A 25,350-nucleotide genomic window follows, 5' to 3' on the forward strand; every position below is an offset into this window, starting at 1 on the left:
AAAAAAAAGTGTACATTTCACATTAAATAATTTTTCAAAATTTTTGTTTTTTTTTTTTTTAAATATGCCATTTGTTGGTGATATATATATATATACGCACCCCTACGTTGCTCTTCAACAAATATGAGTAGGAGCATACCGCTTGAGCATATTTTGATATTTTTGTTTATCTTTTTCTCGTACATCAATGTATATATATATATGTATACATTTATATGCATATACTGCTTCATACCTGCTGATCGTGTGTTATGTTGTAGTTACTACCTAAAATTTCTTACACATAATAGGCATTATTTAATGCATTCTTTTATCTGTTACTATTATGTTATTATATACATTTTTTTAAAGCTTTGTTGTTTACCATAGCGAAGTGTGAGTAAGCAAAATATGATAATTTTTTTTTTTTTTTTGTTTAATATACCTATGTATGATTAACCAGTTTACATCATTCATATTAGCTTATAATGTATAATAAAATATCGTGTTTTTTTTTTTTTTTTTTTTTTTTTTTTTTTTTTTTTTTTTTTTTTTTTTTTTTTTTTTTTTTTTTTTTTTTTTTTTTTTTTTTTTTTTTTTTTTTTTTTTTTTTTTTTTTTGTTCTTTATTTTTTTCTTTATTTTTTCTTTATATATGTTTACATTTTTTTTGTTCTGTTTTTAGTGTAAAAAATACACATTTAACTCAATCCCACTTTTACCCAATGTGAAGTCTTTTTTCTTTTTTGTCTGATTGGTTGAAACAAAACAATGAAAAATATAAAAAAGAAGAATTAAAAAAGCATAAGATAACAAATTAAAATGCTAAAATAGAATTATCAATGTTTTAACAATTGTCAAATGGTAACCATCTCAAATGATGGTAAATAAAAAAGGAAAAAAAAAAAAAAAAAAAAAAAGAGCAAAAATAAAGCAAGCGTAAGCATACCAATGTACTTGTACGAATAGCGTCTTTGCCTGTGTTTTCTTTTTTTTACGTGTATAAAATAAATTACCTCACTTTTGTTTTTTTGAGTTTGTCTTTGCCTTTGTTTTTGTAATACTTCGTTTATTTTTGTAATACTTCGTTTATTTTTGTAATATTTCGTTTATTTTTGTAATATTTCGTTTATTTTTGTAATATTTCGTTTATTTTTGTAATATTTCGTTTATTTTTGTAATATTTCGTTTATTTTTGTAATATTTCGTTTATTTTTGTAATATTTCGTTTATTTTTGTAATATTTCGTTTATTTTTGTAATATTTCGTTTATTTTTGTAATTATTTTTGTTTTGTTTTGTTTTGTTTTTCTATCAAAATGACAACTAGCCAAAGCACTGCAATTTTTGGAAGCGATTTACAAACGTTCATAGTCACTAAGTATGACCCCTTACTAACTATTGTGAAGGAGTTAAATGATAAATTACAGAATTCGGAAAAAGGTAAAAACACAAATGAAAATATTTATAAAATGTTGGTAGTGTAACCAGTCCATTGTTCCCATTCATCACTTACCCCTCTTCCAGCTCTTCTTTTACCTCTCCACCTTTACCTCTCTACCTTTACCTCTCCACCTTTACCTCTCCACCTTTACCACTCCACCTGTATCACTCCACCTTTACCTCTCCACCTGTATCACTCCACCTTTACCTCTCCACATGTACCACTCCACATGTACCACTCCACATGTACCACTCCACATGTACCACTCCATGTTTGCCCTCATTTCAACTCTCAGACAAGTATCGCTTAGAAAAGAGATTGATAAGATTAGAAAAGCAGATGCTAGTATTGCTAGACAAACTAGAAGTAACTGACATACCAGTTGATCTCGAGTTAAAAGAAAAAAAAGAAGAACAAAGGAAAAATCAAAAAATCGAAAATGAAGAGAATTTATTAGCTCCTTGGCTTTTCTCTTGCCAGTTAGGAACACCATTATCTTCATTACAAGTACTACTAGAATTTACAGTACAGAACACAATAGAATTAAATGTTAAACTATGGAAACGAGAGGATGATATGTGGATAAACTTTTTAGAAATTATGTCTTCTAATACTAAAAATTATTTACCAGATTCATTAAATTTGATTGAATTAAGAAAAGCTACAAGAAAGTGTTTATTAAATTTATGTACAAGTGAAATTTTAATAGTATTACGAAATGTGCCAGGAAAATCTCAAGCTGTTTATAACACTACTACAATGACCTTAGTTGCAATTTTAGCTTCTGCAGTTTATGAAGCGTGGAAAAGGATTGAGCTCACTGACCCCGTTTCCCTCGGTAGAATAGTTCTTGTGTTAGACGGTATGTGCGGGAGGAATTTTACCTGTGTATATCTGTGTAGCTATGCCTTCATCAATTTATTATTGTTATTTTATCATTTTATTTTAATATTTTTTAATCCTTCATTACATTTTTTTTTTTTTTTTTTTTTATGCCGTATTTTTCTGAACAGTTCACCTTTTTTTATCACTCCATTTTTATCACTCCATTTTTACCGCTTCCTTTTTGTCGCCTTATTTTTAGGGGAAGACGTTGGATCGAGGCTAAGAGCAGGAAACAAAAAGCTGAAAATAGAGCCATTGAATTAAAAGTTTATTTTAATAAAGCAATTTCCCTTTTCTGCGCATTTTAATTTTTTAAAAGTTATTTAAAAAAAAAAAAAAAAAGAAGAAAAAGAAAAAGAAAAAGAAAAAGAAGAAGAAGAAGAAAAAGAAAAAGAAAAAGAAAAAGAAGAAGAAGAAGAAGAAGAAAAAGAAAGAAAAAGAAAAAGAAAGAAAAAGAAAAAGAAAAAGAAAAAGAAAAAGAAAGAAAAAGAAAAAGAAAAAGAAAAAGAAAGAAAAAGACGAAGTAACAAAAATAAAAAAAAAAAGTGTGTATTTTTTTTTTTTTCGTTTTACAGAAATTTATGCACACATTTTTACCTCAGATAAACTTGTGAATGTGTATGATCACACACATGTATGTGTAAGTGGGCCGTACTTATATATGTATGTGCAGATAGACGGACTTGGATCTTTTCCTGTGCACAGACAGATTTTTTTTTTATATTTATTTCTCAGTTATTGCATGTTTTTTATTGTTCTCAGTTATTTTTTCCCTCTTTGATTTTTGCGTTTTTGCATTTGCTCATTGTTTCCTCTTTGCTTTCTTTTTTTTTTTTTTTTTTTTTTATTTTGTCCTCCGCTTTACATATCTTCAGCTCTTTTATTTTATTTTATTTTATTTTTTGTCACTGATAGCATGATTAGCAAAACTTTTTTTTATTTCGTTCAAGCAAACGTTTAACGAGTTTGGTAACACATTTTAAATGGGAATTTTCTTTCTTATTGTAAAAATATGAACCGTGCATAATTTTTTATAACAATTATGAACATGTGCATAAAAATTTTCCTTTTTTGAGCGCACATATTATTTTTTTTTTTTATATATTTATTTTGCGCCTTTTTCCCACTTTTTGATAGCATTGTGTGTAACGTGGGCAGCACATATACAGTTTATACATTTCTTGTTGCTGCCTATCTTGGGGAAACGTGGCTTCATACTATGAACAACTGAAAATTGGAAATACCCCACGAAATGTCATTCGGATCATCTTTTTGAATGTTAGTACCAAACTCAACAATCAATTTGCTCGAATTGTGAGGTATAATAACATCAATTAATGAAAAAAATTTGGATTCTCCAGTAGAATTTCCACAAATATTTATAGAGTTTTCTTTATTAACTTGTGAATGTGTATCAGTCCAAACATAAAAAAGATCTTCTTTTTCATCCCTTCCAATTTTCAAATAAGCTGTTTGATTATTCCAATTGTCAATAAAATGAAAATTACATTTAATACGTATTTGAGTATGACTAGGAATATTTTCAAAAGTTTTATAAATTCGTCCCTTAGACAGTTTACCATAACCACCTAATAAATGTATTCCACCACATATAGACGTAAAATTATCAAAATTTTCACCTGACCATCCTTTTGTATTTGAGCTATTTGCAAAATTTTCGTGTACAACCAACTGAAATTGAGAAATACTCCTAATTTTTAAATTTCCTTCAATATTTAACACTTTAACAGATAAATCGGGGTTCAGAAAATTTAAATTATCATGTTCATCAATACTTATCAATGGTTTATTTTTTTTACTTATCATAAATTCATTTTGCGCATTTAGTCCTAACTTGTATTCCGTTCCTTCACTCCAAAATGTTATTCCGTTCTCTCTATTATCTTTTGACGATATTTGTAAGTTTGCCACTGTTAAGCTCCCTTTTACGGATATGTCGTTTTCGGTCTGTACTCCCTTGTTCAAAAGGAGGGCAACAACAGAGAAAAAGAGCAGCAGCATTGGCATGCTTATCGGCGGTTAGCGGGGATTGGCAGCAGATGTTACTCCAAAAAATTAATGCAAAAATTATGAATATAAAATGCAAAAAATAAGGTGCTTACAATATAAAATATAAAAAATAAGGAGCTTACAATATAAAATATAAAAAATAAGGAGCTTAGAATAAAAAATCAAAAGATTTAGCAGCGGACGGAAATGCTCCCGAAATGACCCCCCAAAATAGCAGTCCTAGTTTTAACTCAAATTAAGCCTAAAATCAGAGAGGTACGAATGAAGTGTATTTGAAAAATTTTAATTACAAAACATGAAAAATTAAAAAAAAAAAATAAAATACACGTATGTACATATGCACACATATACATATACGTAAGCTATACGTGCCACTCTTCGCTCTTCTGACCAAACGTAGCTTAAGGTGTATTTACACCCCTGGGCTTTAAATGTAATACTCCTCATTTCGAATTTTGCAAATTCGTCAGTTATGTATGCACACTTTTACATTTCCAAAATTGTACATTTGTAAATGTACATGTACGTGTATACATGTGTAGGTAAAAAAGTCCTTTAACTGCTTGTGTGTGTACGTCTTTTTTTTTTTTTTCTTTTTTTTTAAAACAGAGCAAAAAACTGAAACGTACATGTAACAGTTCGAAGCGCTCGTTCTAATTAAGTAAAGAAAGTGGGCTACAATATCATACTATACTATATTCCGCAAAAATGAGATGAATCATATTCCATGTAAAAAAAAGAAAAAAAAAAAAAAAAATACAATACAATACAATAAACGTTTTATCGTATCTCTAAACATTTATGTCTTTTTCATATATTTATGCTGACTATAATGGGACATATTTCAAAAAAAAAAAAGAAAAAAAAAAAAAAGAAAAACTAGCCATAATTTGTTCATATTCTTTATTTCCCCTAAAATGGAACTTTCGTAAAAAAAAAGAAATACGGGATGTGAAACAACGAAAAATTGGGTAAAAAATTGGGTAAAAAATTGGGTAAAAAACTGGGTAAAAAATTGGGTAAAAAATTGGGTAAAAAACTGGGTAAAAAATTGGGTAAAAAATTGGGTAAAAAACTGGATGAAATATAAAACAGAATAAAACATAAAATGGAATAAAAGCAGAATAAAACTTGGATTAAACATCCCCAAAATGTATAGCAACACTTATACGAATGCAACCCATTTATGCTCACACAGGTTGAGTAGGAAGGGCGCACATCATATCCTTGTCATCCCAAAGAAAAACTTCAAATTATGAAAGATTACATTCTTCTAGTATTTTATAGTATAGTGTTGATGAATCTATGTCCATTTCAAGAAATTGAATTTTGGTTGGCAATAAATGTTCGCTCATTAATTTTGTTAAATTGAAGTCTGAATAATAATCTGGAAAAATTTGTGGTTTTTTGTTCATATATATTTTTTTCATGTACGAGTTTTTCATTATAGTCAAATGTGGAGTAATCTGTTCTTCTGAACTATTTATTTTATGCATATCTTCATTTTGTTTTATCCCCTGTTTGTTATTCTTTTTGCTCTTTTTGTCATCCCTCTTGCTTTTCTTACTATTACATATAATTTTTATATCTCTTTTTTCAAAAGACTCTTTTAAAATTTTGATAAGATCTATTATATAGTTTTTGCTCTCATCTTTTAAACTAACATATAAGACATCATTACGAAATGTTTCTAATTTATCAAAACAGATATTCATTTGATTCATTTTCTTAATTCCTTTCATAGCTTCATGAAAAGCTTTTCTGGATTCTTCCAATTCCGATTTTTTAATATATAAAATTAAAAGAGAAATATGAAATTTATTTTGTTCTACTATACATTCTTTTAACATTTCATATTTTGTAATAACATGATTTTGTATTTTCACTAATTCTTCTGTTACTACTTTATTATTGTTTAGAGGAATGCATACAAAACAATTCGGCCTCACATGGCTCATTTTGTTGTGCTGCAGTGTGTACAACCTAGATTTCGTATTGCTAATAATATTGTGGTTATCATTACAATACTTAGAATAGTACTCATAATGATAACTGTAATGATTATCATTACTATAGTGATAATCGCTTCTAATGAAAACTCGATATAAGCTAAAACACCGGTAAATGCTTCTTCTTATGTTCATTTAGCAGTTCTTTATGCACACACGTTATTCCGAATGGGTAAAATGGGAAAATATGGAAAACATGAGATAAAAAAAAAAAGGAAAAAAAAAATGAACTATAAAAATGAAATAAAAAAATGAACTATAAAAATGAAATAAAAAAAAAGAGAATAGTTCCTTCTCCTTCAGGTCACTACACTCAGCTAGCCATTTCGACTGTAAGAAAAATAGAAAACTAAGCAATCCGTTAACACAACTCTATGAATGAGGCAGGAGCTCATCATAGCTCCATATTTCTACTCTTATGCAAAGGAAGTGCCCTAAATTTGTATACACAGATGTAAACACTTAATCCTTAATCCCTCATACGTACACACATTTATATATATATATATATATATATATATACGAATGTGTACACTTATTTATGCATACGTATGTATATACATCTACGCTCATATAAGTATGCGTACGCCCCGCTCTTAAGGAATGACAAACAAATTTTAAGTATTTCAAAATTATAATGGCAAACAAAAAAATGCACACTTATGGCATAAAACCCTTCTCTTTTCTACTATCACGAAATTTTAAGAAAGCTCGCATAAAAAAGGAGTTCCACTATTTTTGCTCTTAATCGTTGCACACTGTTTTTCCTAATTTTGTCAAAATTAGGGCATAAAATGGAAAGAATAGTAGCAAAAATGGAAAGAATAGTAGCAAAAAATGGAAAGAATAGTAGCAAAAAATGGAAAGAATAGTAGCAAAAAATGGAAAGAATAGTAGCAAAAATGGAAAGAAGGTTGGCAAAAATAGTAGCAAAAAAATTGGCAAAAATATTAACAAAAAAATTGGCAAAAAAATGGTCAAATTAGCGGAAAAACGGAAGAAATAAAGAGGAAGCAATTCTTCCCATATGCACAAACATCCCTGTGTACAACTACAAATCGCACTCAATTTTTACGACGCTGTAATTTCAAAGGCGATATAAAAATATGAGCATGAGGAAGAAGAGTAGGTATCATGTAAGTGAGTGCTTTTCCTGCTCTGTGTATGTAGCACGTAGGTGAAAAGATATCGAATGGATCGTGAAAAAATGCTGAAAAGATGTTAAAATGCTAATACAGTGTTAATAAAATGCTGGAATAATACTGAAACAATGCTAAAAAAAGAATAAAATAAGGCTAAAAACAGTTTGAACAAATTCGAAAAACAGTTTGAACAAATGCTAAAAACAGTTTGAACAAATGCTAAAAACAGTTTGAACAAATGCTAAAAACAGTTTGAACAAATGCTAAAAACAGGCTGAACAAATGCAAAAAACAGGCTGAACAATGTCAACTTCATTTTCATCCGCTTGCTTACCTGCCCTTATATTCTGAACGAGTAACCAGTATGCTCCTTCCATCGATATACCGCTACTGTGCAGAGAAGAAAATTTATAGGTTTATCAGAACAGCTGCCTTAAATAACAAAATAAATATCACAGGGGGGGATGGGGCAAAAAAAAAAAAAAAAAATTAAGCTCAAAAACTACTAAATATATTAATTATCTTTTTCTGAAAAGGAAAAAAGTAGAAGAACAAATACGTTTTAATAATATAAAAAGGAAACAACTAAAAGATATATCAACTCCATTTCATGTTATTTATAAAATTAAAAATAATCAATTACAGCTGGTGAAGAAATATCCCCATTTGGAAAATTCTTGTAAGCAGAATGAAGCAGAACAACAGCTCATCAGTGATAAAAATGGACCAACCAGTGGTCATTTAAGAAATGCGGGTACTAAGTCTAACCAAATTTATTATGTCAAAGATAAAGGAAAAAATGCAAATAAGTATTTGCAGATTGACACTAATATGAATATAGAAAAGAATGTAATACTAACAGTGATGCACACAGATAGAAACGTACTTCATAAGGGTAAAGACAAGCTTTTTGATAAGTACACAAAGGAGTGTACATTTTATCCTTGTGATAATATTAGAGCAAACAAAAAATGGAGCAATTTAAAAAGTATGAATAGCATTAATAATATTATCGAAATAAGAAAAAATAAAGACATAAACAATTTGTACTTGATAACAAGTTTAATAAATATATATCATGAAAATGGTTACAACTATTTAGTTCTAAATGTAATGAAACAGCTAAAATATTTGCAGTACTATATGAATATTAGACAACTAAGTCTAATCATGTATAACTTGTACAAATTTTATTTTATAAGTATCATAAGGAACATATTTTCAAAGGACGATATGGCAAATATGGACGCCTATTTCGATTCGTTTTACGTGTTGGACGACCACGTGTTCCGGCGTAGTGTAAGTAGTAGCAGTGTAAGTAGTAACAGTGTAAGTAGTAACAGTGTAAGTAGTAACAGTGTAAGTAGTAACAGTGTAAGTAGTAACAGTGTAAGTAGTAACAGTGTAAGTAGTAACAGTGTAAGTAGTAACAGTGTAAGTAGTAACAGTGTAAGTAGTAGCAGTGTAAGCAGTAACAGTGTAAGTAGTAGCAGGGGTAGCGGTGGCGATCACATGAGGTACGCCATGGTCGAGCCCAGCTTGATAAGGGCGTTTCTCATATCGTTGGTCAGCAACCTGAAGAAGGATTTACATGACGAAAAGGATATGAATGTGTTGAGCAAAATAATTTTCGTTTTTTCCTTTTTCCATGTCCATGATAAACAATTGTATGAGATGTTAATTGACAGAATTTTAAAAAGTGTTCACATAAAGAGTAATCATAAAATTAATTATTTTTCCTTAATATCCTTGGCTTTTGAAAAGCTAAATTTATACTACTCCAAAATTTCCTTTATACATTCTTATATTATTACAAAGAAAATGAAAAAATTGACAAAAACAGCACAAACATTTTTTATGACCAATAAATATAAAAGAAAAAAATTAAAACAAGTCAACTTATTTGATGTACATAAAAAAAAAAAAAAATTTCTCTAATTCATCTGAAGGATTTACTCACCTATATGTACGTAATGAACAGAAATAATCTAAAGAACAATAAATTTGTTCTCACCTTATTAAATTATGCTAGTTGCTACTTCAACCAAAGTAGGGCAAGTGGACAAGCCACTTGCTATAAGTACTCATACTCTCAGAGTGTTAGCACCATTAGCCACACTAGTGGTATTTGCAGGGTTTACCCTACGAGTGTGCTATCCTCAAAGGATGAACGCATAACAGCAAATGGTGTACGCAATAACTGCTTGATGTATTTTACAAGTTTGAAAAATAATAATTTTAAGTGTACCCGAGATGACGATTTGAAAAGGGAAAAAAGAAAAACGATGTTGTTCTCATACAGTAATATGATTCTCAAAAGTAATACGAAAAATAAAAAATTAAATAAATTTTTAGCCCTCTATTCGTTATATAAAATAAATAAAAATACTCATCGTAGTAATTTACCAAAGGGTTACTACACAAACTGCATTTCGTTAGCTGAGCAAAGGGATGTAGGTGCGAGGGGTATCTATGCAATAGATAGTAACGTAACTGGTATTGACGTAACTGGTATTGACGTAACTGGTATTGACGTAACTGGTATTGACGTAACTGGTATTGACGTAACTGGTATTGACGTAACTGGTATTGACGTAACTGGTATTGACGTAACTGGTATTGACGTAACTGGTAGTAACGTAACTGGTAGTAATGTAACTGGTAGTAACGTAACTGGTAGTAACGTCAGTGGTAGCGATATTACCGCCGGTGGGGGCTTCACTACATTGCAGAGGGCAGAACTGGACGATGGAAGAATGATGCGTGGAAGGATGGCTCATACTGATTCTGCTCAATGTGTATCCATAAACAGGGGAGATAAATGTTCTTCCACAAGACAAAGGGGAAATTGCGAAGAAAACGTAGATCGAACTGCGCAAAAAGGGGGATATATCAGTACTGTTGTTGGTGGTTCTACTGAAAATTATGGTAGTGTTAGTGGTTCCGTTGCTTACCGGGGGAACTTCCCCGCACGTGAGAAGAAGGACGGTGTTATGATTACAGGTAAACCGTTCATAAATTGCTACAACATTAATTTATTTTCTCTTACATTAGTGTTGCATCATTTGGTGCATTATGATTATCTATATTTAAAAAAAGTTGAAGCTTTCAATAGTTTAGTTAAGTTATACTTAGATCTAATAAGAAGTACGAAATTACGAAATATGCATTATTTTTACACTTATCGAATTATTGAAATTAATAGAAAGATAAATATTTTTAATAATTTTATTATCAAATTATTATATTCCTCCATTTTGTTTAAATGTAGCACTGACAATCTTTTTAACAAGTCAATCATTCTCAGTTTTTACGCACATAATGTTTGTTTCTATTTGATTATGTTATATGAACAATTAGTAAAAAGCAAAATAAAAGACTACGTTTTGAATGATGCAGTACACACATATATATTGAATTTCCTTAAGTATAGTAATAATGTTGAAGAGGGGGCTGATCACTTGCTCTATCTTCGATGCTTAAAGGTTCTCTGTTTAGTGAAATGTAGAAGAATTGATGGATACAGGGATATAGGTATCCGTGGAAGCAGTAGCGTAGGCAGCAATGGAAGCAATCCTGTCAAGCGCAGGTATGTACTACGTAATGGCTTTATCACGGCCAGCCATAGCGATAGAGAAAATGTGGATCAGGAAAAGAGGGCAGTCATAGAGGAGTATGCGAATAGTTGGCCATATTTTGATTTTCAATTTTTAATTTTTAAAAATATGAAAAAAGTGAAATGGCGTTCTATCGATAATTTGTGTTTATTAAAATTTTACAAATACATGAATAAATTAAAAAAAGTGGAAAATATTTGTAGGAATAGACGAAGTTATTGTGGTGACAAGGTCAGGCAGTTATCTGACGATGTGCACAATAAGATATGTAAAATAGTTAAAGAAAGAATTTATGACTTTTCTTTTTTAGATTTGATAAAATTGTACTTATATAGCAATAAAGAATTAAAAAGGAAAGTATTTCATTTGGGATTCTTCTTCAATAATTTATTATCATCAGGGAGTAACATAATGGCAAAAAATGGAGATGATGTTTACGCCTTTTTAATTTTTAAAACAACTATCACACACATGTGTTTAAGTGAGATATTAAAAAAAAAAAAAAAAAAGGGGAAATTTTTTATTAAACATTTTGAAGAAATTGGTGTAAAAATTCTAACCATGTACAAAAATTATGCACAGAAAAATATTGAAAAAATAAAAAAGAAATATTTATACCAAACAGTTGTGTATACTTTTTTATATTTGTGTATGCTTTTTCAAAAAAAGAATATAAAAAATTGTGAGCACAAAATGACAAACGAAAAAAAAAAAGTAAAAGAAAGAAAAAGAAAAAAAGGGATAGTGGAAAATTTGTTCGAAATTTTAAAAATTAGCCTGAACAACTGGTTATTCAGTACAGACGAAAGGAGTGTACTCATATACGTTTTTCTTTTACATATGCAAAATATACAAAGTAGAAATAAACAAATAAGAGCTTTATTTTTTAGCAAAAGGCATGCAGAAAATTTTGTACAAGTGGTTTCACCGCGTTGTATGGAACAAATGAACAAAATATTTAGATCCCATTTTATTAGGTGCTCATCATGTATGACATATGTTAATCCATTACTTTTATTCTTTTTATTTAAATATATAATATTTTTAAAGAATTACAAGAATAGAAAGGAAAAGAAAAATGTAGAACAACTTATTAACAGCAGTACTATATATCATCATCTCTTGAGTGCAAATAATGACTATTGTTATCTCGACTTTATTTTTTATGCCATAAATAAAAATAATTTTATACTAAGCAACACTCTGTTTGATGATTTCACAAATATTTATTTTAATAAACAAAATTATACCTACAAAAAGGGACCTACTATTACTGATAATTTTGTACACGCAGAAGGTGCAAATCCATACATATCAAGCCCACACATGCCAGGCATCCACACGTCAAGCACCCACGCGTACCATTTATGGGAATGGAATAAACTAATCAACGTTTTGTCAACAAACCAGAACGATCAGCATATATATAAAAGCATTGCTTATAACTTTATTGCTCGTAGGAGATCCATAGAGTACTCAATGAAAACTGCATTGAACATGAACAAAAAAGAAATGTTTTTCCTCTAGCCCTGAAAGAGGAGAAGCCATCCGGTAGAGTATACGTAACGCGATAATTCAAGCACACATATATATATATATATATATATATATATATATATATATATATACGTACACACATTAGTATACATCTATACATGTGTGTGTACATGTTTATAAATAGCTACTCTCACGTCTGTCAAACAATGTACAGAGCTTTTCAAAACACATATTCCAATATATGCTTGTTTTTTGTTTTTTGTTGTTTTTTCATTTTTGTTAAGGAAAACAACTATCCGAATTTAAAATTTTTTTTTGTACATTAGTATCTGCTATATGTTAATTTCAATGTTAACCTTAGTTTTGACTTCATCTTACTCAACTTCCAACGCTACTTCTACCTTTGCTTTAATTTCCTCGTTTGTTATGAATCAACTCTGTCACTTGAGCTCTTGAGGCTTGTACCTCTGCGCCCATCCATTTCATTGTTTACTTTAATGTGTTAAATTTGCAGCTCTTTAATTAACTTTTGAACTTTTTGTATTCCCCACGTCAGTTACAGTTGCTGTTAGTATTTTGCTCACAATTATAAGTTTTAATTAATTAATTAGTATTAATCTGTTCTAATATTTTTTCTTTTTTTTCTTTTTTTTCCGACTACTTATGTACGAACAATTTCACATTTTACCTTCCTCTTTCGTAGTGTTACCTTATCAATATATGCCGCGTTACGCATAAATGTCCGCGGTCTATATTCATGCGAACATCCACAAGTACATCCATATATACAAATGTATATCCATCCTTCCACACATGCATATCTGTAGGCTCAATAAATTTAACAGCATGGAAGTGCGCACATTTCTCTTTCTACATTTATTTTTGATTAACAGTTGATGTAGTGTACAAACTCCGCTGTACAGGTAGGAATCACGTTCGGCCTCTTTTGAAGCAGAAAAAATAAAAATAAAAATACGAAGTAAAATTAAAAAGTAAAAAAAAAAATAAATAAATAAAATAAAGTGGAAGAATGTATATATATGCACGTATATATACATATATGCGCGTACGTATGCATATACGCATTTATATATGTGCATTATTTTATTTCATTTTAGCGATTTTGAAAATAAATAAATAAAATAAAATAATTGGCTAGTCGTATTTTGAAAAAAAAAAAAAAATTTTAAGTTTTTAATGATTTATTTTTCATGCTGTAGAAGAAAACCCACCTTTTTTTTTTTTTTTTTCTCCTTTTTTTACTTCCTTTTTTATGGACCTCCATGGAGCTGTTAAAAAGAGGAATATAAATAGAAATACGCATGTATATACAAGTATATATATATATATATATATACGTATATCTGTGCATATGTATGAGTATATATATGCATATGTATTATGCATGTAGGGCCTTTGCTTACATAAATGAAAGAACAAGCCTCAGCCCCCCCTCCCTCCTATCCCTGCTGCTTTTATTTAGGTTCCATTTTTTTTTACACATTTTGCAATTTTTTTTCATTCTAATATTTATTGGCCAAACTTATCACACTGAACATTTTTCTCTTGTCAATTATTATAAAGATGAAAATAGAATACAGCAACGCAAGTAATTTAACAGATGAGGATTTATATGGCAAGTATGTACAGCTTCGTAAGAGCATAGATATGGAAAAGGGCACTACCCATAGTGACTACATTAAAGAAATGAAGGACTTATTAATGGCTGTCCTTTTAAAATATAAAGCTATAAAATTTGGCGATTTCGTTTTAAAATCAAAAAGAAAATCGAAATATTTTTTTTCAAGTGGCGTTCTTAATAATATTGTTTCAGCAAATATTATTTCCTTTTTAATAGCTAACTTAATTTTGACAAAGAATATTCCTTTTGATTATTTACTTGGGGCATCTTATAAAGGAATTCCAATTGTTACTCTGACTAGCCATTTCTTATTTAGTTCCAATAAATTTGCAAATGTTTTTTATTTATATGATAGAAAGGAAAAAAAAGAATATGGTGATAAGACCGCTATTGTTGGAAATATAGATGAACAGGACACCACTATTATTGACAATGGTAATACTAATCATAGTAAAGAAAAAAATGTAATAATTATTGATGATGTATTTACTTGTGGTACTGCTTTAGGAGAAATAATAAATAAATTGAAATGCTATCATAATTTGAAAGTTATAGCTTTTATTGTTCTTCTTAATAGAAATGAATATGAAATAAATGAAATGAATGAAAAAGTTTATTTTAAAGATTTATTTGAGCAAAAATTTCATATCCCCCTGTACAGTATTCTTAGCTACAACGAGGACCTTGAGCATATCATTGGATAGGAAACTGTGGAAGGGAAATATTTTTACCTTTTATTTTTCTTTTTTTTTGCAACTATTTGGACTTATATTTTGCTTTTATTTTGCCTTTACTTTGATTTTTTTCCCTTTCCCTTTACCTCTATTTTATTTTTTGTTTTATTTTTTTTTTCCCATTTTTTGATTTTTTTTTGTCATGAATTTACATTTTTCATAAGTGTTTCAAACGCAAAAAAATAAGATAAAAGTAAGAGGAGTACGTATAACTTAATACGTAAAAATGTTCTGTAGGTACATGTATATATTATTACCTATATGCGAACATATTGCATACATACATATACGTATATTCTTAGTATATATATATATAATACCTATATAAAATAAACAAAGAATGATTAACACAAATATGGGGTGATAAATGAAGACAGGAAAAAATAAAAATTTTATTAAGTAAAAATAAGGAAAAAAAAAAGAAAAGTACGCAATGCAAAATAATGAATAAAAAAAAAAAAAAATTTTAAATTATTTAATCATTAAATTAAAAAATGTTCACATCACTGTGTTGTATAGGTAGAGTATGTGTGCGTATGCACAAGTATGTATATATCTACATGCACATGTACATACAAATATACATATATTTCTTCTTTTTCCAACACCTTTTTTCATATACTTTGGGGTCATTTTTTTAAAAAAAAATATGAACAATTCTTGTAAAGATAAAAATATACAAAAAAGGAAATTGGCACTTGGTGTATACTTGGAAAATCTCCAAAACACAAAAACGTTGAAAAAAAAAAAAAAAATTTTATTATTGCTTGTTCATGCTTTTATTTTATATCATTGCTTGTTCACGCTTTTATTTTATATCATTGCTTGTTCACGCTTTTATTTTATATTATTGCTTGTTCATGCTTTTATTTTATATTATTACTTGTTCACGCTTTTATTTTATATTATTACTTGTTCACGCTTTTATTTTATATCATTGCTTGTTCACGCTTTTATTTTATATTATTACTTGTTTACGCTTTTATTTTATATTATTACTTGTTCACGCTTTTATTTTATATCATTGCTTGTTCACGCTTTTATTTTATATTATTACTTGTTCATGCTTTTATTTTATATTATTACTTGTTCATGCTTTTATTTTTTTGTATTATCTTTCCCCTTTGCTTACAATTTTATATATAAATACATACATATGCCCAACAGATAAATTATTAGCAACACTTTTTTTTATTATCCTTAACTGGTTTTGCGTTCAAGTTTATGTGTGTCCTTCCTTTTTGCTGATTTTCAAGTTGAGACTTATTTTTTATTTCATATGCCATCGTTTTAAACGCCTGTTCAACATTATGGGCTATTTTAGCTGAGGTTTCTAAAAATTGAATATTACAACTATCGGCTAATTCTTTTCCTTCTTCATAACTTACACTTCGATCATTTTTTAAATCTATTTTATTCCCTATCAGTATTTTTTGAACATCCTCCGAAGCATACCTTTGAAAAGAACAAATCATAATGACAATGAGGAGGGTGCACACACACACACACATGCACATATATATATATACATACATTTTACGCAATACAATGTAATAATTTCATATTTTAAAAAGTGACGAATTTTTCTCTTCGTTGATCAATTTTTTATGCTCACTTTTCTATCTCAATTATCCAGTTTTTGACGTTATTGAAACTGTCTCTATCTGTCACATCGTATACTATGATAATACCTGACATGTTCAGAAAAGATGAAAAAAATGCGCAATAAGGAAGTAGAAAGGTGTACACACAAGCGCGTACATAATTATATCCATACATATACGCATATGTTTTACATATATTCGCATGAACATGTTCATAAACTCCATAAAATCATTAACATGTGCATTATTTCAACATGAACTTTATTTAATTATTTAATAAAAAAAAAAAAAACCTTGCGCTCCTCTATAATATGATGATGTTATTGTTCTGAACCTTTCCTGTCCCGCTGTATCCCACTATAATTATTAAAAAAAAAAAAAAATTTTTTACATTTCGTTACGCATTTATTTTTATAATTTTTACTTTTGTCACTTTTACTGCTATCATTGTTATTTTACTATATGAACTTATACATATACTTAAATATAAATGTACATATGCTATTATTACTATTTGCAATTTTATTATTTTATCATCAATTTCTATAGTTTTAATTTTGAAGTCCACTCCTATTGTGCTAATGTAACTATCTGTGTAGGTATCATCCTAAAAAAAAAAAAAAAAAATCAAACTTATGTTCTCTCAACAACATAATTATTTAATTTGTGCAAAATATTTAGTACATTAAATTTTTGTTATATCATCATTTCCATACGAACATGTTGATATAACGTTTTTCTATATTTTCCTTTTTTTCTTGTATTTTAAATAATGCAAAAAAGTAGATATATTAGTTTCACAAATTCTTCCTTTTCATGATATTACATATATAACTAAAGTCACATGTCTGAGTAATAATAAATTTTTTCTTTCTTTTTTCTTTAAATGTTTTTATATTTTTGTTACGGCAAAACGAAGGAGTAAACAGGATTTCCCAACACCACTATCTCCAATTAACAAAATTTTGAATAAGCTATCACTGGAAATGGGAAAATAACGAAAAGGAATACAATGTTGTGCATACATGTATGTGTGTATATGTGTATGGGCGTATATATGTATATTTTTATATTTGTATGTGTGTATATATGTATATGTGTAAGTGTATATATGTATATGTGTAAGTGTATATATGTATATGTGTAAGTGTATATATATATTGTATGTATTTATGTATGTATAACTGCAGTATACAACTGAGGGTACAAATATGCGTATTCGCAAGGAACTACATGTAGTTAATAAATAAAAACAACACACAAACATATATATACATACACATATATACTATACATACACATATATACTATACATACACATATATACTATACATACACATATATACTATACATACACATATATATATACACATACATATACATGTATATACATGTATGTAAGCACTTGCAAATACTTTAAACATTGTGGCACATGAACATATATATTTATTTTTGAATGCTTTAAATGTGAAAACTTACTAGCTATCATTCATTTTGGGTTACAAAAATTCTATATTTATTAAAAATGAAAAAAATAAAATAATAAAAAACAAAAAAAAAAAGGAAAAAACATGAAAGAACATGAAAAAAATATGAAAAAAACATGAAAAAAAAAAAAAAAAAAAAAATACAATTGTCAATCAAATGTAATATTTAGAATTAACATTAAATTTGAAAAAAAAAGAAAACGAGTGGGGGGAAAAAAAAAAAAAAGAAGAAGAAAAAAAGTAAAATAAAATATAAAAAAAAAAGATAATAACGCGTAAAAAATAATTATGTTTGTTCATCTATATGAAAAATTAATGATAGAAAAAAAAATCATACATGTATATATTTATATATATGTATATATTTATATATATGTATATACTTATATATATATGTATATATTTATATATATATGTACATATGTACATAGTACGTATGTATACCTTTATGTATAACGTATGCAGCATTAACATAATGATTATAACGCGTTATATGTAAATGTTCATTTATATATTACATATTCAAACAAAAAAATAGAAAAAAAAAAAATAAATAAATTATGAACATGTTCATAAAATAAAAAAATAAAATATATAGTAAAATAGTAATATACAAAACAGTAAAATACAAAACAGTAAAATACAAAACAGTAAAATACAAAACAGTAAAATACAAAACAGTAAAATACAAAACAGTAAAATACAAAACAGTAAAATACAAAACAGTAAAATACAAAACAGTAAAATACTAAATAGTTAAATACTGAACAGTAAAATACTAAATAGTTAAATACTGAACAGTAAAATACTAAATAGTAAAATGCAAAATATAAAATGAAAAGATTGATTTGTTGGTATAAGCATATAACACATTTAAAATAATAGCGATACTGAAATAAATTCTAAACATGTTTATAAAAAAGAAAAAAAAAAAAAAATTCATATTTTTGGAAATATAAGGAAAGTTACAGATTTACGCGGATAATTTTTCGCATGTGTACAAAAAGGAATAAAATACAGGAAAAAGATAAAATAAATAATAAATAAACTAAAGGAACAAAATGAGCATGATAAACATAAGGAACAAAACGAACATGATGATGCCACAGGAAAGTAGCATAGTCATAATACTAGCACAATATATGACCATAACACAGCGTAGAGTAAAATGAGAATTACATATTTACCTACATATACATATGTACATATATACGTGTATACATGACAAAATAAACGTGTATTTCCCGTTTTCCAACGACATATTATTATACAATACAGTATTATCTCTAAGAGCATAGCATAAATTCATATTTTTGCATTTTTTTTTTTTTTTTATCTTACAGTGTTACAATTTCTTTTATTAAATATTTTCCCTTGTATTATGTATATACATACGTATATATAAACATAAATGTATTATAAATGCACTTGGAATAATATCATAAAGATACTATATTTTGCATATATGAAACGTGTTACATAGTTCTTGAAGTGTAGAAAATATATATATATATATATATATATATATATATATATATATATATGTATATGTATATGTGTATATGCAAATATGCGCTTCCTAACAGTATTTTATGTGTTAAATAACGTTATTACGATTGTATATGAACCATAATTAAATTAACGTTTCCAAAGCATGCACGTACACACATACGGACATACATATTTACATACATACACATATACGTATAAACATACGTACACACACCTACATAGACATGCGCACGCTTTTATGCTTCTTTAACAATCAACGGAATGAATGTTGTACCCCATTCTTGTGATAGGATAATTTTCCTTCAAAAATGAAGAAATAATAAGACACTTTTTTTTTTATGAATAGGCAAGGAATTATGAACTAAAAATAGGAGGGAGAATAAAAAGGAAATCAAAAAAAAAAAAAAAAAAAAAAAAAAGAACCTAAGAAGGTACACAGTTAAACATTAAAAGGTTAATACAGCATAACGATGACAGTGTATTATGCAATGAAAAGTATACCAGTCGTTTTTATGTTTATAATTGTTTATTCCCGTACGCACTCATTAAGGGTGGAATTAAAGAAATAACAAATTTAAATGATAATAACGTAATGAATGGAATATTCTTGTTTTCCATTCGTAATTTATGTATGACAACATGCGCAAATTCCTGGCTTCCTATGTATAATAATGTCCAAAAAACAGAAAAAGATAATTTAAAGGAAAACTTTTTCCTACAATCGTTCCTTTCTCTTTCATTTTATAAGTAACGAATTAACTTAATGATACACATGTTCACACACCTGTTATTTTATATATATATATATATTTTTTTTTTTTTTTGATTATGTATTGTTAACGTAAATTTTGCCCATTCATATTGGACTTAAAAAGCGGATTAAGAGTTGTAATAAGGTAAAGAATGAGTAAAAAAATAAGATAAAAAATGAGCGAAAAGTAAGATAAAAAATGAAAAAAAATGAACGGAAAAAATATGATTTTATTTTCCCTCCTTTCGTTTTTGCCTTTTTACCTTATTACCTTTTCACCTTATTACCTTTTCGCGTTTTTACACCTTTTCACGTTTTTCTTAACATAAGCATGGAGCCTCCTCAGCATCGATATTTCATTAATTTTATTTTTATAATTTTGTGCTCTTCTGATAATATATGAAAAAAATGTTATATGTCATTCTAGACTTTTTGGTTTTACTTGACTTTTTTATTTATATCTATGCACTTGGTTGAAGCATTCTGCTAATACAAAAAAAAAAAAAACAAAAAAATTAAAAAAAAAAAAAGATGAAATGCCTTTAATGCAATATACAGAACAGGGGAAGATCCGCCTTAATTTACATTCACAGAAATGCACATCAATTTATCCGTTTAACTATTTACCTAGTTTAATATAAATGATTGAAACTTTTTTAATTTTTTTTTTTTTTTTTTTTTTTTTTTTTGGAAATATCTTAGAATTCAAATAATCTAAGAATTTTTGATAGCAACACAAAATATAACATGTTTTGACCACTTTGCAAATTTTAGGAACAAAATAAAGATACTCCATCCGGTTATAGGTTTTTTTTTTTTTTTTGTCTCTTTTGTTGCCTTATTTTTGCGCTATTTTTATTTTTACTTTATTTTTTCTTTTCCTTTCTGCATTTGTATCCTTTTTTTTCCTTTTTAAAATGAACATACGAGTATTTGAAATGGGGGGAAAAATGTATTGCACTAAACAGTAAACAGCTAGCCAATTGATAGGAAATTATGATATCAAAAAGAATATAATAAATTAAAATTTGTATATATAAAATGTGTACATATAAAATGTGTATATATGAAATGTGTATATATAAAATGTGTATATATGAAATATGTATATATAAAATATATTCATATATAGTAGGTTCATATATATATAATATGTTCATATATATATAATATGTTCATATAAAATATGTTTGTACAAAATATGTTTGTACAAAATATGTTTGTACAAAATATGTTTGTACAAAATATGTTTGTTCAAAATATGTATATATAAAATATATATTTAAAAAAAGAAAGAAAGCATTTACTACCAGTGGGAATACCTATGAAGGTATACACCGTGGGGATGTATATATGCATTTGTACATTTTACCTCCACTTTTGCAGAGTTCCATTGGATAAGGAAGGAAGATATGGTAACTATAATTAACGTTGTAAAGAATTTATTTTTCTCAAAAGTGAATTCCCCAATAGTTTTAAATTATAGGCCATTTATACTTTTCCTTCGTAAGTGTACACATAATTATATGTACACGTACAGGTAATTATATTTCTGTGTATTAATATATATATATATATATATATAATTACTCCCGTGAAAATTTTTTATTTTCGAACAATGATCAGGTCAGCTACATTTGAACATTCAAAAGTTTGTTTATTCATCTAGGGCACTGTTAGGAAATGTTTTAGTACCCAATTTTTTTTTCCTTTTTTTTTTTTTTTTTGTTATCCCTCCGATAAAAAGCCCTTTCTCTTTGTAAAAAAAAAAAAAAAAAAAAAAAAAAAAAAGTAACAAATAATAAATAATAAATAATAAATGGGTGAACACAAAACGAATAAACAAGTGCAGAATTTGTGAGTGTTGTTAATTTTTCTCCCAAGATACACATTTTAACATTATGCTTACGTGCACATACATATATATGTGTATGAATATGTATGTATAAATACATATATCAGCTGTGCGTACATTTTGTGGAGAACGCTGTCAGGCTTTATTTGCATATGAGAGTGGAACTACTTCTCACTTTGTACTTTACTGCTTCATTGTTTCATTGCTTTCCCTTTTCTGCTCTTCCCCCCCCCCTTAGATGGAAAGATATAAATTATTTATAAATGAACTAAAGGAAGAAAACAAGAAAATCAGGAAAAAGATTATTTTCGTAAATAACAAAATAAAATATAAGGTATTAAATGATGGAGTAATTAAATACAATAAATATTTTGTAAAAAGTTATCGAGAGGAAAAGAAAAACAATGTGTATAAATACTATAAACACAAAATTACGAGTAGCAAAAGAAAAAAAAAATTTTTAAATGATGATTTCCCATATTTTGAAATATATAAAAATACCAATGATGCTTTTAAAAATAATTTATCAGGATATCGTCTTTTAAAAATTATGCAAAACTATAATGAATTAAAATTATTTCATTTTTGTGCAAAAAATGACCTGAAAAATTATGCTTATTTATATTCACATATCATAGAAATTGTAATAAAAAAAAGAGATCTTTATACCATCGATCAAGTGTTACTATTAACTGATAATATAAGAAAATTAAATTATTACAATCCCTACTTTTGTAAACTTATATGTAGAGAAGTCTATCTAGACATATATAAAATTAAGCATATGAGCCAGATAACTCGTTTTATAAAGTTTTTGATGCATTTCAATATTTTCAACTTTTATTATTTGGACAAAATTTATAAATATATTATATACCTAGTTACCCAGAGCAACGGGTGGAAGCTCACGCCCGTTGGTGCGAATACCGCCACTGCTGCTGCTTCTAATGCTACTATTGCTGCTGCTTCTAATGCTACTATTGCTACTGCTTCTACTTCTACTGCCTCTACTAATAATGATGATGATACAATAACTTTCAGAACAAAAGTACACGTGAATGAAGAAGGGGGGATACGCGATGCAGCCTTTGATGCCATTCTTCTGCCAGTATATAACGGTGATATCGCCACCTTATCAACGTCTTTTTTAAAATATAAACATTTCAACGAGGATATGTTAATGATGCTAATCTATCTGTATGATCATGAGAATTATAAACATTTAAAAAATGTCGAAACGTTGTATCATTTGTCGACATTAAGTGAATATTATAATTTTATAAACAAATATTACAACACTGCTAACTTTTTTATGAATACATTTAAAAATGATATATTAAAGAATACATCTCATCACAGCAATTTTATTTTATTAATGAAAACATTTTATAATATATGTAAGATGTGTAACACGTCTTTCCATTTTGACACCTATAATTTAATTATTCAAAAGTATGGCTTCTTAAACGATAAACTAGAAGAGTGTGTGCATGGAGGCGTGTTAGAGGCGAGGAACGCCATGAATTATGTGTTAACCGCGTGCGCAAAAAAGAAAAAAAAAAAAAATGTGCAAAAAATAGGAAAGGATTACAAAAATGAGAACAAAATGGAGCACAAAAACGAAGCAATAGTTATTAGGAAAAAATACAATAAGGATAAGGAGGAAGACAAGCAGCAGAATCAGCAGAAGCAGAATCAGAAGCAGCAGCAGCAGGGAGGGAAAAAAAGCTCTACTGATCAACGCGAAGATAACCTCATTGCACCTCATCAGAAGGCACCTTTCCAACCATTTAATATGAACATACATGATAATAACTTAAAAAGACATACCATAAATGACGATTATTTAATTATGCACTCGTATAATGAATCCCATGCTAATAGCAATAATTTTTACTACCTATTTGACGCAATAAAATATATTATATTATTTGTAGAATTAAAAATACTATCATTTTCTCCCTTTAAAAAAAAAAAAATAGAACGTTTAGCCGAAATTGAATTTTTAAAAAGAAAAAATTTTGAAAGAGATAACGAAAAAAATGTGTATAAATACATTTCTCAAAATATTAGTAAAGAACAACGGGAGCATATGGAATATATATTAAGAACAAATAAGCACGACAGAGATTTTGATGATACAAATTTGAAATTTTTATTTTATTTAAATTATAATAAGTATCAATGCGATAATGATACGTATGATTATGGCGCAAATTTAAAAGAAGAATCTAACGATAAATGGGAGGAAGAAACAACATCACAGAATGAGAGAGATGAAAAAAAAGAAAAAACGCAAAGGGGAATAATCCTTTCATCGGACGATATTAATAATTATGTAAAGGAGAAACAGGATATCAAATTCAATTTAAAGGATGATACATATTTTTCTCATATTTTTTTTCACTTATCTTCAATACAAGTTTGGCCAAAAAAAAAAAAAAATCCCCCCATTCGATCGCCATTTATGTCCTCTATTTTTCGTTCGCTCGTTAGCGGTTTTGTCGTGTATCGTCTCACCGCATCAAGTCTTCTTTTATTATAATTATTTTGTTATTATTATTTTGTTATTATATTATTTTATTATTTTATATTGTTTCATTTCGTTTTGCTATAGTTTATTTTAATTTTTTTTTTTTTATCTACTGCACAGTTCAGCAAGGAAGAAGAGCGCATAATGAAAGAGTCTCTTGAAGCCTTAGCATTTTACAAAAGCATTTTACAAAGACTTGACGTTAATGACGTGGCTGATTTGTTCTACTTTTTAACGGTGTTTCAAGTTATTCAGGTATATAAAAATAGTAAGCGAAATAAAACAAATGCAAATGATAGCAAGAAATGAAAGAAGAATACGAAGAAGAGGAAAAGAAAAAAAGCAAAAAAAAAAAAAAGCAAAAAAAAAAAAAAAAAAAAAAAAAAAAAAAAAAAAAAAAAAAAAAAAAAAAAAAAAAAAAAAAAAAAAAAAAAAAAAAAAAAAAAAAAAAAAAAAAAAAAAAAAAAGAAATAAATAGCTAGCCAAAATGCTACCATATTTTTAAAATAATAAAAAAAAAAAAAAAAAAAATTCCTTCTGCACACAGGGTTATCAAGAAGGAACAATAAAAAAAAATGAATACGGTTATTATGAAGTTATGAAGAAAAAGGATAATGAGGAATTGTATAA

At 27.5% G+C, this 25,350-nt stretch overlaps 6 protein-coding genes and 1 pseudogene across 7 annotated transcripts; 4 read left to right on the plus strand and 3 right to left on the minus strand.

Moving 5' to 3' along the window:
* Nucleotides 1–1,296: 1,296 nt before the first annotated feature.
* Nucleotides 1,297–2,570, plus strand: MKS88_003262 (uncharacterized protein; the record flags this gene model as incomplete). The annotated part of the gene is made up of 3 exons (XM_067216338.1): nt 1,297–1,420; nt 1,717–2,283; nt 2,506–2,570. 3 exons carry the CDS (start codon nt 1,297–1,299, stop codon nt 2,568–2,570), a joined length of 756 nt encoding a protein of 251 aa, XP_067072995.1.
* A 948-nt stretch (nt 2,571–3,518) lies between these two features.
* On the minus strand, nt 3,519–4,334 carry MKS88_003263 (uncharacterized protein; the record flags this gene model as incomplete). Its single annotated transcript, XM_067216339.1, has 1 exon — nt 3,519–4,334. One exon carries the CDS (start codon nt 4,332–4,334, stop codon nt 3,519–3,521), a length of 816 nt encoding a protein of 271 aa, XP_067072996.1.
* Nucleotides 4,335–5,590: 1,256 nt separating this feature from the next.
* Nucleotides 5,591–6,481, minus strand: MKS88_003264 (AKAP-like protein; the record flags this gene model as incomplete). Its single annotated transcript, XM_067216340.1, has 1 exon — nt 5,591–6,481. The coding sequence occupies one exon, from the start codon at nt 6,479–6,481 to the stop codon at nt 5,591–5,593; it is 891 nt and encodes a 296-aa protein (XP_067072997.1).
* A 724-nt stretch (nt 6,482–7,205) lies between these two features.
* Nucleotides 7,206–12,632, plus strand: MKS88_003265 (annotated as a pseudogene). The gene is made up of 5 exons: nt 7,206–7,322; nt 7,517–7,545; nt 7,762–7,850; nt 8,033–9,396; nt 9,438–12,632. Coding segments are annotated over exons 1-5 (4,794 nt in total).
* A 1,554-nt stretch (nt 12,633–14,186) lies between these two features.
* On the plus strand, nt 14,187–14,948 carry MKS88_003266 (orotate phosphoribosyltransferase; the record flags this gene model as incomplete). Its single annotated transcript, XM_067216342.1, has 1 exon — nt 14,187–14,948. One exon carries the CDS (start codon nt 14,187–14,189, stop codon nt 14,946–14,948), a length of 762 nt encoding a protein of 253 aa, XP_067072998.1.
* Nucleotides 14,949–16,153: 1,205 nt separating this feature from the next.
* MKS88_003267 (ras-related protein Rab-1B) lies at nt 16,154–18,075 on the minus strand (the record flags this gene model as incomplete). The annotated part of the gene is made up of 6 exons (XM_067216343.1): nt 16,154–16,433; nt 16,594–16,669; nt 16,876–16,939; nt 17,094–17,189; nt 17,490–17,562; nt 18,062–18,075. The coding sequence occupies 6 exons, from the start codon at nt 18,073–18,075 to the stop codon at nt 16,154–16,156; spliced, it is 603 nt and encodes a 200-aa protein (XP_067072999.1).
* Nucleotides 18,076–19,130: 1,055 nt separating this feature from the next.
* MKS88_003268 (uncharacterized protein) lies at nt 19,131–25,029 on the plus strand (the record flags this gene model as incomplete). Its single annotated transcript, XM_067216344.1, has 7 exons — nt 19,131–19,232; nt 20,045–20,170; nt 21,107–21,138; nt 21,719–21,747; nt 21,959–22,023; nt 22,426–24,609; nt 24,805–25,029. 7 exons carry the CDS (start codon nt 19,131–19,133, stop codon nt 25,027–25,029), a joined length of 2,763 nt encoding a protein of 920 aa, XP_067073000.1.
* Nucleotides 25,030–25,350: the final 321 nt, after the last annotated feature.

The sequence above is a fragment of the Plasmodium brasilianum genome, chromosome 10 (assembly GCF_023973825.1).
Source record: "Plasmodium brasilianum strain Bolivian I chromosome 10, whole genome shotgun sequence".
NCBI lineage: Eukaryota > Apicomplexa > Aconoidasida > Haemosporida > Plasmodiidae > Plasmodium > Plasmodium brasilianum.